The 21,531-nt window shown below is 45.9% G+C and overlaps 1 protein-coding gene across 1 annotated transcript in view; it reads right to left on the bottom strand.

Annotated features, from left to right (window-relative positions):
• Positions 1 to 21,152, bottom strand: part of SOX18 (SRY-box transcription factor 18) — a 37,048-nt gene extending 15,896 nt beyond the window's left edge. Inside the window, exon 1 of the mRNA XM_078651659.1 lies at positions 20,729 to 21,152. Coding sequence (XP_078507785.1) covers positions 20,729 to 21,035 — 307 coding nt within the window. The 5' untranslated portion in view covers positions 21,036 to 21,152. The remainder of the gene's footprint in view (positions 1 to 20,728) is intronic.
• Between the last annotated feature and the right edge of the window lie 379 nt (positions 21,153 to 21,531).

Raw genomic sequence — 21,531 nt, 5'->3', positions numbered from 1 at the left:
ACTGTAGTCTTCCATTTTCTCCTTCTGGAATTCTGTGCTTATGGTCGCAGTGGGTTTTCTTGGTAGTGAGTGAATTACTCTCTGTACGATCTGCGTGGGCTCGGATCCCACCACTGCCACCAATGTTAGAAAGGCGACCCCGGGGGAGGCAGAAGATGTCTGACTGACCACCCCTAGGTCCACCTCTCCGTCGAGAAGTAGCCGAGCGTTATCGAGAGGCCTCCTGAATGAGGGCCCTCTCCTAGGATCGTACAGCAGAGTAATTACAACACTACAAACGGACACCACACAGGAGATCAAGTTCTCAAGCTTTTATAGGAAAGAAAGGTTGCTGGTTCTTGGTCGTATATACAGGCGGATCGAGGGATCCGTAAAGTCTCGAAAAAGGGGGGTAGGTAGCGGGACAGTCTAGCTTCCGGGAAGCAGAAGGGGTACCCTGCGCACAGCTCTCAATCCTCGAGCTGGGGGGTCCCGAAATGTTCGAGCCGCGGCAGCGCCAGCAGGCTTGCAAGATGGTTCAGCACGGTAGGCCGCGGCAGCGCCAGCAGGCTCTCAGCAGGTTCAGCACGGTAGGCCGCGGCAGCGCCAGCAGGCTTTCAAGATGGTTCGACAAGGTAGGCCGCGGCAGCGCCAGCAGGCTCTCAAGATGGTTCAGCAAGGTAGGCCGCGGCAGCGCCAGCAGGCTCTTAGAATGGTTCAGCAAGGTGGGCCGCGGCAGCGCCAGCAGGCTCCCAAGATGGTTCAGCAAGGTAGGCCACGGCAGCGCCAGCAGGCTCTCGTAAGGACGTCGGGTTACGGGGGAGATGAGTTCGTCTGGTGTCGGCCGCGACAGCGTCAGCAGGGCTTCCAGTCCAGGATACAACTAGCGTCCTACTCCGGGGCTGGCCCAGATATAGGACGGAGGTCCTTTGATGTCCGGACCCTCGCGCTTGGGGGCCGGAGGGGCCGGGTTGATGGTGTCCAGACACCCAGCAGGGGGGTGGAGCCAGTACCCAGGGAGGCCGGAGGGCGATCGATACCAGGCGTCCGGGGGCGGCTGGGGGCCCATCGAAACTCCTCTTCCTCCGGGATCTGTCGAGTGGCCACTCGACCACCTGGGTGGATCTTGGTGCCTCGATGTCGGGGCTTCGCTGGGGCCTGGGCCGGGGCCGAGGCCACGTGGTTGTGACGTGGTGGGCCCAAGATGGAGTCGGGCACGGCCTCGTGCTTAGGTCGTGATGGGCCTACGCTAGGGTCAGGCCGGTGGTGGGGGACCGGGATGGTAGCCGGACCGGTGGTGTTGGGGCGTGCAGGATCGGGCCGAAGGGGCCGCCCGAGGTCCAGTGGAGGGCAGATGTTGTCCTGGGCCCGCCATGCGGGAGGGGTAGGACCACGCCATGAGGCCGGGTCCAACACTGAGCCAAGATGGGATTCACAAGGTCTCAATCCAATGCCTGAAAGTGGTTGGGAGAAAAGGCAATGGTTGAAGGAGGTGGATCCAAAGCCAACTGTAAGCATATTAGAAACAATAGGTGTGTTTGACAGCTGTGCTGTCAAAATCCAAATCCAGACCTAAAAACTGCAAGGTCAAAGGCTAAGGTTTTCAAAAATTTCACCCAAACTCTGAGATGGCATTATTGGAAAGGTATTAGAGTGACCAGACGTCCTGAATCTCCCCAGACTGTCTCGGTTTTCAGAGGACGGTCCTGGTGTCCCGACACTTTTCTTAATTTTAGGTAAATTTCCTGGTTTTTGGGACAAGGGTCAGGTCACTCTGCAAAGCAAAATTGAAAGTTATACCCTCCTTTCACAGGCGCCTCTGAAGACTGAAATGTTTTAAGTAATGTATCTGTTTCTGTCAGGCAGAATAGTAGTGGGATGGCTGTATACTCTAAGTAGAGGGGCGACACGGTGGGTTGGAGGGATATATATATATCTATATTTTATTTATTTATTTTATTTATAAAGTTTTATATAGAGCAAACTTGACCCAAGAGGGTATCAGAGCACTTTATATTTAGGATTGTTGCGTTACAAGTTACATCAGATACAAGAGCATAGTAAGGTACAGTACACATTAACAATGTTTCAATAATTTGTAGGAGGGAGGGGAGGAAGGAGTAATAGCAGAGAGACAAGGAGGAACAATGCCCGATGACCGGCTGGGTAGGTGACGGTCAAGGGGGAAACCAGGGCCAATCTCCTCATTAGCTGCCAAGAAGCTCCACAGGTCCTCAGCCATATATACATATATATATGTATATAGATAGATGACAGATAGACAGATACACACAGTTACAAGCCTTGCATGTGTGTGTGTGTGTTTGTATATATATATATATATATATATATATATATATTGCAACGTGAGACTGTACGGACGAAGGGACGGAGGAAGGGACGCCTGTAGTCACGAGCGGGCACTGAACCTTAAGCAAGGGAGTAGCCTTGATGCAAGTGTGACTGCACTACTGTACAAGAAAACCTCCCCAATGCAGATACTATTATCAGCTTTCTAGAAATTGTTCTCTGCGAGAATTATTTCGAGTTTTAACGGACAATACTTCCACCAGGTTAAGGGAGTAAGCATGGGGGCCTCCTGTGCCCCCAGTGTAGCTTGCCTGTATATGGGCCACTTTGAAGCAATCAACATTCACAATGTTATGGCTCCCTTCTATGAGAACATACGAGCCTGGTCGCGCTTCACTGATGATATTTTCTTCATCTGGAGTGGCAACCAGGCTTCGTTGGATGAATTCGTGGCTTGGGTCAATGCTGCCGACCCTAATCTGCACTTCACGGCTAATGTCAGCTGCCTACAGGTGGAGTTTCTTGACGTGTGGGTAAGGCATGCAGAGGGTTCTCTTTATGTCTCCCTCTACACAAAACCAACGGCGAGGAACACGCTCCTGGAGTATGGAAGCTTCCATCCTCGCAGTCAATGTGATTCTATCCCCTTCAGTCAATTTCTCCGACTGAGGAGAAATTGCTCCTTGCTGAGTGATTTTCTCGCTCAGTCTGACATTTTGAAAGAGAAACTGCCCCACAGGGGATATCCTCGCCGTCTGATTAGAGATTCGTTCAAGAGAGCGAGGTATTTCAACAGGGACAGTATGTTCCTTGAGCATGACCGTACCAACTCTGACTGCCTTGTATGTATTACTAAACACTCGGCGATGAACAATAAAATCCGACAAGTTGTCAACTCATCGTGGCATATTCTTAATGCCAATGACCGGGAAGAACAGCTACTCAGACCCATTTTTGCATTCCGGTGCAATAAAAATCTGCACAACCACTTGGTTAGAGGAACTGTAGGGAACACGATTGCACCCAAGCAAGTCGGAGTATTTGATCTTCCCCCGGTGATTGGGAACCACCGTTGTGGGAATTGTCATGCTTGCCCGCAAGCCCTGACGGGCAGCACTTTGCAGATCGGTAATCTAACTATTAAATTGAATGACATGAGCAATTGCCGGACTAGTAACATCATTTATATTATTGTGTGCCCCTGTGGGCTCCCCTACATGGGAGAAACTGGACGTGAATGTAGGTTTAGGATGAGTGAGCACAAGTCCAGCATCCGAAATCTGAAGAGCGGGGCCCCGCTCGTAGCCCACTGGAGCACTGCCAACCATTGCGACTCGGATCTTAGATGGTCTGTTCTGGAAAAGATTTGTGCCGTTCCTGGAAAAGATGTGACAGCCATAAGGAAGAAAAGAGAGGTTTTCTGGATCTTCCTTTTGGATGCAGTTAAGTCCGGCCTAAATGATTATTGTCCCTGGGAAAATGCTATCCTGTGAATTCTTCCCTGTCTTTATTTTGCATGTTTTCTGGAGCTGCTCTTACCTATTCCGTGTGTTTATTTGGTCCTACCCATATGTCCTCTCTTGCTGAAACTGAAATGGCCTCTAGGCATTTGTTAGCCTACCTTACGCCTGGATTCCGCGTAGAAATCTGGTTAATCTGGCTTGTCTAATATCCTCCTGTTTCCCAATATTGGAGATGCCTTTCATGAGGTTTGTAAACGATGAAATCTATGTGGACCCCTAATGGTGGTTTTGCTGCACAACTGTCTGATGTCCCCCTCTTTGTGGGAGGGTTATTTTGACATCGTGCTCTTTTTGCCATGGAGGGGTGGATATGCAGTCCTATTCCTGGTCACTATACGATTTGTTTTCCGTTTTCGGATGGATGGAGTGTGCGGGTTCGTAACGTGACCGGCGTTGAGATCCGCGCCGGGTTTTACCTCGTACCACCTGGGCCACAGAGTGGGAGGCCAGGTGTTCCCACCTCGGAATTAGAGGTGGGCCTTCTATCCTTTATTAATGGCCGGAAGACTAGGTGGGGTCGCTTGGTATCCGCTGATCGCCTGGAAGAACCGTTAGACGAGAGGAGAGTCACGCGTACGGCTCTCTATCTGAGGTGAGGAGGACGCACACAAGATAAGCGGGTTAATCTCTCGGTTGGCTTTTTAGTCTAACCGCTGCACGTTATCGGGTTACTTTAGGAAATCTGTTATTTGGCCGAGAAGTGTTTGTTTAGGAGTATGGCCTTATTTCGACCTAACTCGCCGTGAATTAGCTATTCTGCCACAGAGATTAAATAATTTAGATATTTGTGTCTTTAGCACTCCTTCTGAAAGTGTGGCTTATGGCTGTACCCTTATAGACCTCTCGCGCATTTTGTTGTTCCCTACAGAATATAACGTTTTTTATTTGTGGGCGGAAGCGCTAGAAGACTTTCCTCTCGGCTGTGGGCGGGGATTCATGACCCCCTTCGCGATGTATCTCACGGTATGTACTAATCAGGAATCCCATCGAACTTTGTGTCTGCAACCTATTCGATCTAGCCTCCGTCAGTCTTCAATTCGTGATCCCATGTTTTGTCTTTCTAGCTAACATCGATAATTAAACCTAACTCGTATTCAGTCTCAATGTCTGTGGGTACCTGTTGATCGGTATGCACGACTTATTGATGTACACTTTTGTTTAGATGTACGTATTGAGGACCGTTTGAAGCAGGAAGCCACTATCTATGTGAGAATTATTCAAGATCGTTAGAGGAACTAATACTACTAGCGGGTAAGCCGCCGACGATATGCTGGGTGTGGGCGGCTTTGCGATTTAGTCGAGCCCTCTTGAAGCTGTGACATTTTGCTGAAACCTTTCCATTTCTATTTTTTCTTTCCTTCGTGTTTAATTGTATTCAGATTTCGAGCGGATCTTTGCCTACTAGGTCGGACCAGTGACTATCCAAACTGCGACCTTTGGGATCCACAAATCGTGGCTATAGTAGTATGTAAATAGTAGAGCCCCCAGAGAAATTGGGTGTATGTTCAAAAGAAAACTTGAATTGCTATCCTTTTCAGTGAAGGAGGATACCATCTCTTTGAGGGTAGCCATATGACCGTGGGAGAATGTATAATGAATGTTTGTTGTCTTTTTATTTATGTGATGAAATGTGATGTTTGATATTTCCTGCAACTAGGGATTCCTGCATATTAATTCCGGTGTTTTTGATTTATAATTATTGTTTATTCACCATCCTATTCTTCAACATTGGAGCTCACCTGGTATGGGTGGAGATTTCTTGAAGCAAAATGATACAGGTTGATTTGTACATGACTATCTAATTTAATCGAATGAAATGTGCATTAACTATATCTGAGACTGTGGACCTTATTAAAAATCTTTTTGCTCCACTGTGTATTGTTCCCATTGAGCATAAAACTGTAAACTCTATATCTGATTGTTGAATCTAAAAATTATATATATTTTTTTCCATAATAGATTGGTCACTGGTGTATCTTTTATGTGTCGTGTCTTCCCCTCTGCCTCGGCGTGAAAGCCCTGACGAAGGTGCGCCCGTAGATCTGGGCCTCGCACGGAAACGCGCGTTGGCGTTATTTGAATTCAGGATCCTGCTTTATCGATCTGGGCCTCCTGGCGGTGTGCCACGAAGGTCCTGCAGGGTCCTCTCCTTGTGTCACTCTGGGGATTACGTTGAGGAAGGTGTATTGAGTATGGTATATCTGTGGATGTTTGTGTGTGAAAGAGTGTGTGGTTGTTGAGAGGTTGAGGTGGGGGATCTCTATGATGTGTATCTATGAATGTAATGTCTGTGTAATTATTTATTGATGTTTTATGTTATCTAATGTTTTGAATAAAAAGTATACAAACTAAATTATGTTAAAAAAAAAATAAAGACCTTTTTCTATATCGATATCGGTAATCCATGTTACTTTGTGACCTTTATGTCGCCCTTTGGTGAGTTCCATGTTGTATTGTAAAACGAGTGGACTCTTTATGAGCCATTGTCTAATTCGCATGGGTGGACCTTTTCTTGTACAGTAGTGTTATTTTCCCCTGACGTCTGCCCTTATTAGTTGCAGGGGGCCCCTTTATTATTGGCAAGTATGACTGCAGGCATCCCTTCCCCCCGTACAGTCTCATGTTGCAAATCAGAGGCAACTAATATTTTCTACAGATTTATCTCGACGTAAACACCATTTGGTGCTGTATGTATTTATCATATTTATCTTTTTTCACAAATTTGTTCCTCTGACTAAGAGAAGATATGAGAGTGGTAACAGGGAGTATTCAGTCTTGGTCCTGAAGAATAGCCTTGGTGTAGGGCTAGAGACATGTTGAGCAGCGGAACTGAGGCACATTGTCCCCTCTAAATTCCTGCATTTCCCCCCACATTTTAATCATACCGGATAGAGGTACAAGTAAAGAATCCTTTCCTACTAGCCAGGTATTTTTAATTTTCTCTTTTCGCCCTCATTCACACCTTTAAACTCCATCCAAATACTTATTTCCAACAATAAGTGCTCCCACGTGGCTTGTAGGTCGTAGCGCGCCCCGTTCCACAGTGGAACGGGAAGACCCCGATGATGAAGCATGCCACTAAGGGGAAACCCTGGTGAGTGAGGGTTATCAAAGGAAAACCGACAGTTTTCCTAACAAACATCAGAGTGGAAAGAAGAAAAAAAAAACAGAAGGGCTCTCTGAGATTATAATGTATTTACTTGGAGGACGAGCCCTCTTGTTCCGTTTTCCTCTACCTCCTCCCTTTTTGAAGTAAGCAAAAAACAGGACAAGCCAGATATAGAAGTAAAACTAAAGGCTTCAGTCCTACTTTTATGTCAGGCTTGACTCGGTATTTCCTTTTTAAAATCTGCTCACCCTAACAACGATACATATCAACCAATGCACAGTTTTATGTACATGTGTACATACATTTAGGCTTACAGATAATTACAATTTGTAATTATTAGGAATTATGTAACTCTAGTGAATTATCCATTTGAAATAAACATGTATTGAATGAATATTCGAGCAATTCAGCAATTTGTGGAGGCTGAACCCATTCTGAATTAGTAAACTGCTACCTCAAGCGCAGTATTCTTTTCTCAAGTTGCTAAATGATATAGTTGGAAGTCCTCTCTATCTTTTGAGCAGAAAGTGTGCATGCCTGTAGAATGAGCCTGCAAACATAAAATATAAGACAACATCTGAAGTGATACATTTTATGCTAGGAGCCTTTAAAGCAAATAACTTTAAACACGATTTTTGAAAAATACATATATTTTATGTACTCAATGACAGCTTTATCCCATGTAGAGGCACAAAGATGTTGCTATTTTCTCACTCCATGAGAACAAAAAACACAGTGATTGAAAATGTAATGCTGGTATAACTTTTATTTTTACTCTGACAAAAAAAATGTCCCTTGCCAATGTTACGTAAGCCATTACGGGGGTCATAAGGATGGCGGGTGGACCGCCACTGACGGCTCCGCGATGGCGATAAATCCGCCATCCCAACTTGATTTAGCCCCCGGCCATATTATGACGGGGGTAACGCGGCGGACGCAAAGATCGTCTGCAGCTTTTTTCCCCGGTCAGCAATCGTTGCGATAGCCGGCCAGGCGGACTTGGCCACTAATATGGTGGCGCTGCCTACCAGGCACCGCCATCCATATTGGGATCGGTATGGTAACTGGCATTTCCATGGCGGCGATGCCGCCATGGAAAGGCTGGTGGGGATGTGCTTTGGGGGCCCGTTGCGGGCCTCCAGAGGGTGTAGGGGGTGAGGGGTGCACTTGGGGGGAACCCATGGTACCCCCTGCAATCCCATGCACAAGGTGGCAGGTACCACCTGGTGCCTGCCACGTTGTGCATGGGAATGCACAACATGTCAATTTGGCATTATACGGACTGCGACCGCCAGGGTGGCGGTCGCATCCTTATCAGCGGTGCGGGACCGCCGCACGTATGGCAGCCGGTCCCAGCACCGCGAGGATGTCGGGGGGTCTGAAGTCCACCCGCCATCCTAATGGGCCCCTACATGAGGCCGGGGTATTGACAAATCCGTGTGACTTTTCTGTGGATTTCTCATGGAATGGAGTAAGTAGGGTTAGACAATGGCGATATGCAAATCAGCGCTGACCCTGTGCCCCATGGGAACAGTCCAGTCCGAACCCATGGTGGTGTGGAGTGGAAAAACGATGGATTTGGGCCCAGATCTTTGGACTGGGGTGAATGTGTGACATTGATCCACATTCTGTCCATCACTGTTGTGTTTGCAATTACCGCTCTAAGTGTACTGGGGATGCTCAGACGTGAGTCCCAGGCACTCCACACCACTGGAATCAAGCTAGCTGGGCTGATGAGAGGTGTTACCTCGAAACCGGGCCGGTCCTCGGATGCTTGTTTCCGTTCTGGGAAGGACATGGCTTTTGTAGTTCGGACTGGACTGTTCCCATGGGGCACAGGGTCAGCGCTGATTTGCATATCGCCATTGTCTAACCAAGGGTGGTGTGGAGTGGAAAAACGATGGATTTGGGCCCAGATCTTTGGACTGGGGTGAATGTGTGACATTGATCCACATTCTGTCCATCACTGTTGTGTTTGCAATTACCGCTCTAAGTGTACTGGGGATGCTCAGACGTGAGTCCCAGGCACTCCACACCACTGGAATCAAGCTAGCCGGGCTGATGAGAGGTGTTACCTCGAAACCGGGACGGTCCTCGGATGCTTGTTTCCGTTCTGGGAAGAACATGGCTTTTGTAGTTCGGACTGGACTGTTCCCATGGGGCACAGGGTCAGCGCTGATTTGCATATCGCCATTGTCTAACCCAGGGTGGTGTGGAGTGGAAAAACGATGGATTTGGGCCCAGATCTTTGGACTGGAGTGAATGTGTGACATTGATCCACATTCTGTCCATCACTGTTGTGTTTGCAATTACCGCTCTAAGTGTACTGGGGATGCTCAGACGTGAGTCCCAGGCACTCCACACCACTGGAATCAAGCTAGCCGGGCTGATGAGAGGTGTTACCTCGAAACCGGGCCGGTCCTCGGATGCTTGTTTCCGTTCTGGGAAGGACATGGCTTTTGTAGTTCGGACTGGACTGTTCCCATGGGGCACAGGGTCAGCGCTGATTTGCATATCGCCATTGTCTAACCCAGGGTGGTGTGGAGTGGAAAAACGATGGATTTGGGCCCAGATCTTTGGACTGGGGTGAATGTGTGACATTGATCCACATTCTGTCCATCACTGTTGTGTTTGCAATTACAAACTCATAATCATGGCCTAAATTTTCACAAGGTAACTTTTTAATCCTTAATCAAGCCCCATTCAATAGCAGTAATAGTACTCCGGGGACTCAGAACCCCTTAAATCACCTGTTCTTTGTATCCTTACATTTGACCCTGTACAAAGCTCAGCTGCCTTTTGGCTAGGTTCATTCTATACAAATGCCACTTTCTTCCATACATACACGCACTGCTGGCCAATGTAGGTACCAGTAATCAAGCCTCATCCATGCCATTACGGATGTGCAGGGTGGCTAATAGGGCTAGTAATCACTTATCATACACAGCTGATGTGCCAATAATCACGTCCCATCACGTTATTCTGCCAGCAGTGTTTCACCAAACAGACAATTCTTGCCACAGTAAAAATGCCACACCATACAGTCATTGCATCAATAACCACGTTGTGGGCACAATAGATGGTAAGTTTAGCAGTAAGTGAGCCACCACTGTACATGAAGTATGCCAATTAACCTGCAAATCCCAAACAGGTTTCAAGTCTGAAATCATACCCAGGCAAGATAGCTTCTGGGTCAGTGAGCAATCATTCCCTGGTTATTACAAATGTATTGTACCAATAACTATGCCCAGATGAGACAGATATTTTGCCAGTAATCAATCATTCCCTGGTTAAAAGTGATTTGTACCAGTAACTAGGCCCAGATGAGACAGACACTGCCAGTAATCAGATACTGCATCATATCTCATGACTCACCACTCATTATCGTGTCAGTAACTCAGCCGTATCGGGCAATTATTGCACCAGCGCTCAGGCAACATCAAACAGTTATTGTTCATGGATTTGTACCACTGATCATGCCCAGCAGATAGCATTCTGCCACCCTCAGAAGCAGGCTGACTGCTGAGTGCAGGGATGCAGGCCCTCGGTTGTTTCAGGGTTGTTGAAGTGCATACAGCAATATGAATGGCTTGCTTTCTGAACGTATTATAACAGTTTTAAGTGCCAGCAATCCTTATCACATTTTTTTCTTGGTCAAAAAGCACCTCTTGCTAAATCTTTTCAATGGTAGATTGAGCGCTTACTTGCCCTCGTCAAAGGAGTGATAAGCCTGGTGAGATAGCTGAGGGGGCTAATGCAGCTCTTGTAGAAACAGCTGTGTAAACCAAAGATCTGGGTGTTGAACCCTGGTGGGTCTTCTCAGCCTTTCATCGTTCTGAGGTCGATTCAATAATTGGCTGTAAGTTGGGTAATAGTTAGCACCTGAAAGATGGCCGGAACCTTTGATAAGCATTTTATATTAAAATGCAGCTGACAACAGAATGTTGCTGCTCCATTTTAAAAAGTGTAATACAAACACTAAAATGATTACCATTATATGAATGAATTTAAAGCTGCCACTTCTGCTGACAAGTGTCTGTCTTTGAAAGGCTGTACTTTTCATGAACCATACAAATGAGCAAGTGAATAACAACTCAATAGCAGGGGAATTCCAAATTCAAACCAACTAAAATGCGCCTCGTGTTTTACAAGAAGCCACCATCCAGCTCTTGACCAGTCAATACAGAGGTCATACACAGGGTTAAATCACAGAAAACAAGACCGGAAGGAAGGTCATCAGACTGTCGTTTTGTAAAAAATAAAACGGCATATCCCCGCAGCCGAGAGAGGAAATGTTGCTGACAAGTGACAACTAGTTACACACATTAATGCATTTAGAGGGTGTAACGCAGATAAGGTCCAAGTTGCCCTTGAACGACTTAGCGGCTAGAAACACCCAGACAAGGCTGGCCTTAGCGCTGGTGGCGCCCTGTGCGACAATGTTTGTTGGTGCCCGCCTCCACCTCGGATTCCCTCACTACCACCCTTGAACAGTGCCCCTCAAGTCTGTATAACCACTCTCTCTGAGATGCATTTAATTTGTTTTATAGCACCACTCATACCAGTGTAGGGTGTCAGAGCTCTTTATATTGCACACACATTAAACATAGACACTTAATCATGGGTATGTAAATCAGTGTATAAGAAATGTTACATAAAACAGTGGGCTGCAAGGTGTAGGAGTGACATATCATCTATGCTGGTAGGCATTATAGTTTAAGAGTGCTTGGTCTGGAGAAGCATAAACTCGGAATTTAAAATGTAACACCATGTTTGGGGGTTCTCTTTAATAAGATTTGCTTTGCACCCAAATCAACCCTTTTTGCAACATTAGGATAATGAATGGCTGGGGAAAAAATCATAATGCTGTAATCTATACCTTGCAGCATGCATGAAGTTCTTGGATGACAGTTAATAGTTTACTGTTCTATACTAGGATTTTAACTTATAAAGTACAAGTAACAAAATGACCTCTCTGACAAAAGTAGAACCCATTAACCTATTTTCACTCTATGCACTATGTGATCTACATGGTACACGTGAATTGCAGCAGGCATATTAACCCTCTGCGCTACCTTAAAACTTCCACTAGAGAAAACTTTAAGAGTTATCTTGACATATTTATTATTGGCTAAAAATTGCAGGAGGTAAGGGACATCGCAGAAGGTACTTTAAAAACAATAATATACCTGCAAACAGGCGCCCCCACCCGAAGTCAGCACCCGGTGCAGTGGCACTGGTCACACCGCGCTAGAGCCGGCCCTGCACCCAGATGAGAGTAGGCACCTGAAAATGAGTTTGAAGATAAAATACTTGGGCAGCATTGCACACGGACAGCGGGAGAGTGCTAGAGAGAACAAGTACTAGCAAAGTCAATAGGCCTGGCGAGCCTTTTGGGCTTGGTCTAAAAGATTTAGAAAAAAGCCTACTGCCGTGAGAAAAAAAAAACATGTTTATTTTCTACATTCCGTGCAGGTATGGTATTAAGAATTGAATGTGTCATGATTCAGAATACTTCTGAGGTATAACATAGTCTCTTGTGCATTGCATGCACGCTATGAAGGCGGTACGATACAGCACGCAGCCAACACTTTGGTCACACCAAAGTCAAGTATATATGTACATTAAAGAATTGGTGACAATAAGTCATACGGACAGCTGTGCTGTTAAATCAGACCTAAAAATGGAGCCAGATAAGCAGAGACCAGAGAATGACTGGATGAGGTGGACAAAGATGCATTAGTCACTGATGGAGAGGATGATGCTATTAAATATGGTAACCAAGGTGCAACCAGACTACTTATATTATTTGATACTTTTAGAATTCTTTGATAGTTACTTCACAGAGTTGATGAAATTGTATAAATTCTCCCAATAGGCAAGTGAGAAACCGCAACTTGCTTTGAGGCACCAGTACATGAGAGGTGGGTTCTGCTCATGCTTGACAACACACCATACTGGACAACACACCATACTGGACAACACACCATACTGGACAACACATCATTCTAGAGGGCCTTTAATCTGGCACAAATAGCCAGACATAATGGCAGAAAATAAGGAAGTCCACTTTGGCCGGACACAGAGGACAAATTGCTCATGCAATACTCCATATCAATGGGATTAAAATGAGAAAACAAGGTTTGATGTAAGAGAATTTAGAGTCAGTCTGCATAATAGCTTTATTCGATTCAGATCTGAATCATAAAAGACAATAACATACATTTATAAGACAGTACTTTATACAAATATTTAAAAATCTAATCTTACATAGAAAACCAACTCATTGAAACTAGACCTTATTTGAAACTTAGAGTCAGATATACAAAACCAATTAGCAGTAGCAAACCCTGCAATTCATAAAATTGTAGGATTAGCAACCGCAAAATAGGTTTTTGCTATGTACTTAACCATTTTGCAAGTCTTAAATAATTTCCGACTCACCAAATGGCTTTACTTACCCATTATGAGTCACTATTAGGAAGGAGTGTAAAAAGTGTGTCCCTGCCTTATTGCGATTCAAAATGGTATGTATAATTGGTTTGCGACCACAATTGCAGTTGCAACCACTGAAAACGTACTGACTCGCCAAAGGTGGTGGTAACCCATTCACAGAGGGGAATCTGTCGCTACCGGACGATATTGCCTGACCCCTCCCCACATTTTTCCAATTTAGATTTTTTTTTTTTTAAAGCAGCATTGATTCTTTATAGAGCAGGGGCTGCTGTAAAACACATGTTTGGTTAAGTTTCAAGTCCTGCCTTGGTGTGTCAGTGACCCCCCCCTCTCATGTCTTTGCCAATTTCCAGGAGGCTTTGCTTCTAATGGTGCTATCAAGGCCTCTTCTTGGCATGTCACGTGCTCCCATAGTCATTATTAGTTTCCTCAACTCCCTCCTAAGCCGGACATACTATTTGTGCCCTCTACCTCTGCTCTTGTGGCACTAGCCCGACGGCAGGCACTGGCTGTGCCCACTTCCATCACCCTGCTTCAGTGTGCTGCGGCCTCGCATCCCTAAAGTAGCATCTTGATATCTCATTCTTGCATCTCTTCTGCTGCTACCCACTCTCCATGCACCCAAAGAGCCATGGATTAGAAGAGGGAGTATGCCCAGTGTTCTGTTTGTTTAACTCAAAGATACTGAGAAAAACAAAAAAGTGATGGGCAAAATGCGTGAATTAAAGTGAGCCGCTCAGAGTCTTCAGATAGTGCAGAATGTGGCAGCCCAAATCCTGAGGCAATCCCAGACCTGCCAACTCACACGGTGCCACCGTGTGACACACGATATCGGCTCCCATCACACAGACGACCAGTAAGAAGCCGATATCACACGGTGGCAGGGAAAACAAGCTGAAAAACACGGTAAATAGTGGATTTCCAGCTTGTTTTCCTGAGGCTTTGAACTTCCAACGTCCATTAACCCGTTCCGTGCTTGTGACGGAACCACTCCGTCACGAGCCACGGGCGCGCTGTGCTAATGACGGAGTGGTTCCGTCACGCCGCGGCCGCTCCGCCCACGCTGCATCAATTCCGGGGCTGTGACGGAACCACTCCATCATGAGCACAGCGGGCCCGTGGCTCGTGACGGAGTGGTTCCGTCACAAGCATGGCGGCACCGCGCGACCCCCCCCCCCCTCCAGCGCCACGGCAGAATTACCGCCGCGGCCAAGGGGTTAGGGGGTGCAGAAAAAAATAGGACATCGGCACCAGCCTAAACAAGCTTTTTTGTTTTTGGAGGAGGGGGCAAAAGTGCCTCTTAGGTACTTCTCGGCACAAGGCCCAGCACCCTCCAAGTCCCCACACGTCCTCACACGGTTAGCAAATACAGCATACATTGCTCTTGATGGTTCTAATTCTTTCATGTGTCACATGGTACAGTGTTGATGCTCTGCCCCGTTTGTGCTGCATTATGAATAGCATGTCGTTTTTCTTCACTAAATAGTGCTGTGGCAACAAAAAAGCAGATGTTTTTGGCAAAGGTTGATTTTTTTAATCTGTACTTCATCAAAGGAACTATACTTCTGGATATAGTTTGGTGCCTTATGCTGACTTGCGCTTCTTTTCATGCATTATTAAAATAGTCACAGTTAGGTGCTATGATTATTTTTAAATGTGTAATTCGTAAAATAATCAGTTTTGAACGCAATTGAACTGCGTTCATGTAAATAACCCTTTAAATAATTACACACTAAAAAATCGTGCTATGCTGAAGAGATGCACTTTCCAAAAAGTGTAAGTTCCACAGCACTTATTAAAAAAAGGTAAATGATGCCCTATTCATAATAGAATGCAAATGGTGCAGTCTAGTCCATGGTCTACAGTAGGGCGTCCAAGCCCAGTCATCGAGAGCGGAGTGCATTGCTGCCCTTCAGCATATTACAAGATCCTGTCACATACAATGAACATTCATGCAAAACCTTTATATGGTCAGTGATTATCCGTAAAGCCTGATGTGGTTGTAGGCGTTGTGAGTCATCCAGGCCAGGATTCTAGGCCAAGTGTCTGCAAAATAGATTGAGCTGAAAAGAGCGGAAGGGTTCCAAGTTAGATCTATCCACCTTCTCCTAGTCCTCATGACCGCCATGCCAGGTATGAGATGTTTAACCATCCTTGGCGTTCGTCTGGCATCTCTCTGCATCCTGGAACTCTGGGAGGCGATGTGGTCCAGTTGTCTCCTGTTCCCAAATGAATCTGTTTCTGCTACCAACAGATGCCTCTTTACTCAGACTGAGTCAACAAATCCTTCAGATTTGCTTTGGATTTCTTGCTCAACTTCAAGGTCCATAGAAACAAATTGAGGAATTCTTATCCAGTTCGGATTATTGTACCTTCGAAGGGACAAAAAGTGTTCCACCCTAGGATTCCCGAACCGCTCTCCAATCTCTGATCCCATCAAGAATGGCGTGTGGCAAGCACCGAAGGTTGGCCTACCTGCCATGACATCAGTGGTTCAAAAGAGGCCACGTAGAGGAACACGAAGAGCTTGTCCGTTTACCCAATCTTGCATCATCAACAATGACCAACAACAAGGGGTCCGCAGCGTGGCTCTGCCTCATGTTATCTGACTGGGATTTCAGACCCATTGTGACATCACTCAATAGACGCCTCCTTTCAACACAACTCTGCACAAAGCTGCTGAATGTAATTCTGGATCTCATAAATTTGAACCCAAGACACCAGTTCTCTTTACATTGTACAGGTCACTCCAGATGCCAGATTCCTTTAGTGCCGCTGGTCAAGTTCATAACCCAACATGGGCCCAGTGGCTGCTCTCCTTGTTCGCACATATGTGCAGTGTGCCGCCTATGGCGCTAACGCGACTTTAATCCATTATTATTCGATTAAGGATGACATTCCCTTTTGTGTTTCCAGATACAAGTATTCCTCTTGTGATACAAGTTGGCAGCAGTTAACACATTTCAGCATACAAGAGCACGCAAAATAATCAATTTTTTTATCATAATTTGTACGCAACTTGGTTGTATTACATGAAATACACGTCACCTGACATCTCCATGAAAATTGTATGTCATGACATAGTTGAAGTACAAAAATCACACAAGATTGGAATGGGAGAATGAATGGTCTTAAAGTATCACATGCTTCAGTTTCACAATTCCAGCAAGGCATTTTGTGCTCAAACCAGTCTTTCGCAGGCGAAAATTAGGCGGTGAGATAGGAGGAAAACAAAGATGGTGCAAAACACGCAAAATCCAGCAAACAAGAATTAAGCAAGATTTAATTTGATTTTGAGAAAAGAAATCACCAGACTACAAACCAACCACCCAAAAGGTTCGCCTGTATGACCTTTTCAAGGTGAAACCATAAACAGGAAGGGGCCTAGGGCTTATTGGCACCACGAGGGTTTTGGGTTGGTGCATTATTGACTTCTGAAATCTGAGCAAAGGATCTATTCGCCACAGAAATGTATTTCTACAGCTAACATTTGTTTTTGCTTTATCCCTTATTTGGTTGTGAATTATAAACCTTTTTAGGAAACTAATATTGCACATTATGTTATGCTGTAGTAAAAATGGTTGCAGTTTTCGAGCTCAGTTGTTAGGTATAGAACTTGAATTGCTAATTTGTTTTTCCGTTTTCATTTTAGTGTTCTTCCTGTTTTTTTGTTTTACATTGAATTTGTATTCTTCAACATGTTAAATATTGTGTTCACCCTATTCTTTTAAGAAGTCTAAATCGATGTTGCAAAGCATTTTGGTTACATAAAATTGTAGCGTGAGGTTTTACCTATATGCAAAACAACTGGAATTATGCAGTTGGGGAGCACCAAATTATGGGGTAACAAAATGCTAATTATGCCAAATAAAGTGGCACTTTTTTATAGTATATCTTCATTATTGTGTAATGTTTACAAATGGTAATATTGTCTGGGCAAAGATTTCACATCATTTATTTATTTATAAAGTATCACAACCAAATACATAAATAAGCAACTGAACGATGACCAGTTACCCTTTGCAATGGGTTTTTCAGCGCAAGCAAAAACATATCGCCACTTTTCAGTAACTTGTGATCTATCTGAGTTAGAGACATTTTTTTTGTTAAAAACTGGAGATTTTTACAGTTTAATAAGGACTATGTGGCAAATGCGGCACATCCTTAATTATGTGCAAAATGCTGTGGACGCAGAATTGCATATTCCAGTGGCCTAGGCTATCTGCCACATCTGTGCTCTGGAAGTATTTTAAATAAAATGCAAAAACAAACTATGGAACAGAAAACCTGGGGACTAGTCCTGGCTTCCTCAATTGCACCCAAAGTGTGACCCTGGAAAAATTGTTGCAGCTATCCATGCATTAGGCTACTCGAGGTCCCCTGCTTACTCTGCTCAAAGATCTTCCCGGGCACTTAGCTTGGGTGGGCTTTGCTGATGGCGTCCCCTACCAGGGAAAGGTGAACGCCGTCCCACCAGTACTCGCAAGCACACCGAATGTCGAACTGCTCTTCTTGCCAATTGGATCTCACTGCTGCTCCAATGTGATACTAGAATCAAACGGATCCAGGTTCACATTTAATACCCCTCTCCAGTGGTTCATTTGTAAAAATAAAATAAGTGCTGGGGCTCTCGTCAGTAGGCAGCTTGCACCTGCCCATTTCTCCTGTTAGCGCCGCCTAAATCAGAACCAACTACTATACATGAAAGTGAGGAGAGGATGTGGCGTAATGGCCAGAACGGTGGTCTTCCGAGCTAGGGAACCAGGTTCGAATCATAGGGTCAGCTCAACATCCAGTGACTCTAGGCAAATAACTGAATCTTCCCATAAATGAATGTGTCCTTAACTGGGGCTCATGAAAAGTGCCGGTGTTGATGATTAAGTGCCAGTGCTGAGCACTGGAACCACCGGCTCAAATTAAGCACAACCCCTCACATCACATTTGATCTGTGACTTCACCTTTGAACCATGCCCTTGTTGTTTTCCTCTCACACTTCATGACCTACACGACCACAATCACAATTAGTTCAGTAATCGCTGGCAAAAGCCAATATGCCCAGCGAACATTTGCAGTCCCTGCTAAAACATTTACAAACATTCTGGTAAGCAAAAACAATATTTCTTTATTTTTTTATTTTTAATAAATGCAGCAATGAGGAAAAGCATTTGGGTGGTGAGGTGAGGTGAGAGAAAAACTCCTCGGGTGAAGCCAAAGCCCACTCTATGTATATTTTAAAGAATTGGTAACATCAGGTGCGTAAAACAGCTGCGCTCTCAAGTCAGACCTAAAAGTGGAACCTATGCTGATAACCTTCCTGGGTGCCTCTGTACTGTGACAAACCATCCACACCACCCAGCGTTCGCTTCGAAGCCGAAAACGGGCCATGGACAGAGCCACTGTAGTTATGTGATTATACAGGATGTATGACATTACAACGCATGCTTTTACCACGCATGCTTTTACATTGCAAATTTTACAACGCATGCCTTTACAACGCATAGCGCTTTGGGTTGCTGGATAGTGAATAGTTTAATTTACTATTCCAACTCCAGTCCCCGTGGATAGTAGGGAAGGTGTTGGATAGTAAATTAAATCTATTCCCTATCCTAGAGCGCCCCCCTAACGCAATGCGTTGTAATGGTTTGCGTTGTAAAAGTTGCGATGTAAAAGCATTGCGTGGTAAAAGTTGCGTTGTAAAGGATGTTTCCCGATTATGCGGCACCTGCGTTCCCTGCATAATTATCGATATGTCACATTTGCCACATATTTCAATTATCTGCTGCATAATCTGCAGATTTTAACAAAACATTTTTTGTTTCAAGTACAAAATGATCAGACGCTATTCAAAACGCAGGAACACATGTTGCTGGCCCGTAGAAGGACTTTCACAGTGGCTGACAAGTCACCTTTCAGTTGCTTACTGGTGTATTTGGGTGTGAAACGGGTAGTAATGAGGTCAAACCTTTGCCCATACAATGTTAACATGAACAAAAATAAATGAAAGAATACTATTACAAAACGTGTCATATTATGCCGCATATTTTGCCTTTTCTTGACACATAACATAATCAACTCTGCTGCATAATTTGATCCTTCCCTACTGCATATTTCATGTTTATAATACTCCCGCCACCACTTCCTCGCTCAGGGAATGAGTGATTTGGTTCTGGCTGCGATACTATGCCACATAAGGGGCAGATTTACAAGCCCCTTGCGCCTTTTTGCACCACCATTGCATCACTTTTTGTGACGCAACGGTGGTGCAAACAATGCGTCCTATTTACAACGTGGCGCATCTAGGGAGATGCGTCACATTGTAATGCTCTGCGTCACATTTATACCTGCGTCAGGTATAATGTATGCAGGGGGTGGGGCGTTCCTACGCAGGAAAGCCTTGTAAAAGTGATGCAGTGAAATCTACAAGATCTCAGTGCGTCACTTTTAGGGCGCCACTGCGTCAAAACCTTACGCCTGCTTGAAGTAGGCGTAAGGAGTGACTCAGTGTAGTGGGAATAGGCCACAAAATGCATTGCTGGAGTTGCGTCGTGCTTGCGACACAACTCCATCAATGCGTGTCTTTTGCCCCAACAGATGCGTCAGAATTTCTGAGGCATCTGTCCATCCTTCCGCCATGGTGCGCCGCATTGTAAATACGACGCATCCATGGTGGTGCAAGCATTTTTTAGGGTGCCGCAAGGAAAGTGATGCATCTCTATAGATGCGTCCCTTTCTTGTAAATCTGCCCCTAAGGGTCTTAATGCTTTCATTCCGTGAATAACTGGTAAATCTGGAAATGGGAGATTTCTTGAAAGGCCGGTGGGGCTGGGACTGTTCCAAACATATTTAGGGAAAGTGATTTACTCAATCTTAGATATAAAGGCATCAGTATGTTCACAGGTTCACCCATCTTTCTACCATTTCACTTCTTGAACCCCACCACCCTCTCACCGCATCATCTTTGGGACTCACTCATCCATCCATCCATTCATTCATTCAACCCATCCTTCTTCCATCCGCCTACCAGACCGGCTAATTAATCCATCCATCCACCCACCCATCCATCCATCCACCCACCCACCCACCCATCCATCCATCCATCCATCCAGCCACCCACCCATCCATCCACCCATCCATCCATCCATCCATCCATCCACCCAACCACCCACCCATCCATCCATCCATCCACCCACCCACCCATCCATCCATCTATCCATCTTCATTCGTCCATTCATTCACTCGCATCCGTATCAATCCATAATTCATTCATTCCCTGACATGCCACCTTGCTCAGCTCGTGGCTTGCACGTCTACGACCCCCGCGGTCCGACTCCCGCCCCTCGCGCCCCCTTACCCAGCATCTTGCTGAGCACGGCGTTGTGCAGGTCCGGGTTCTGCTGGGCCAGGCGCTTCCTCTCGTCCTTGGCCCAGACCATGAAGGCGTTCATCGGGCGGCGAATGCGGGCGTCACCCGGGGGTGAGCCCTGGCCTCCGGGGCCATAGCCGGGCTCCGGGCTGGGGGAGCGGCTGGGGCCCCTCTGAGGACTTGGGGTCCTGCTAGGGAAGCCTGGGCTGGGCTCAGCACCCACTCTCCATGGGCCACCGCCCCCTGTCCCCTGGGATAGCTCCTCTCTGCAGTAGTCAGGGGCAGGTCTATTCATTCCAGCTGGGCAGCACTTTGGGGCAAAAACTGGGCAGATTTGTAAACCAGGATAACAGCCCAAAGAGAGACCTCCTGAGAGCTCCAGAGGGTTCGGAGAAAAGAAGGCTTTTCCAAAGTTTGAGAAGATGCTGAGAAGGAGGAGGAAATTATAGGGAGAGCGGGGCCAATCAGAGCAGAGCAGGGATGAGGATGCAGGAGAAGGAGGATATCACGTGCTCTGGGAACCAATCAGAGTCGCGGAGTAATGGATGGACGGGAGGGGGTGCGCCTTGGCACTTGGCTCTCTAACCACTTAGATGGGTTTGGTCTTTGTAACTAGTTAGATGTTCTGGCTTCCTTTAAAATCGAATTCCCATGAAGCAGGGACAAACACACACCGCGCTGGAAAGGCAGAGGGGGCTGACAGATGCTGTCTTAGACTTTACATGCTGGTGGGCATGCCCTGCTAAAGATGCCTTTAACAAGTGGAGTTTAGGTGTTTGCGTGGGGGGGGG

Source organism: Lissotriton helveticus, chromosome 7 (assembly GCF_964261635.1).
Source record: "Lissotriton helveticus chromosome 7, aLisHel1.1, whole genome shotgun sequence".
NCBI classification, from domain to species: Eukaryota; Metazoa; Chordata; class Amphibia; order Caudata; family Salamandridae; genus Lissotriton; species Lissotriton helveticus.
The sequence above is the reverse complement of the archived record's forward strand: the minus strand, read 5'-3'. Positions and strand labels throughout refer to the sequence as shown.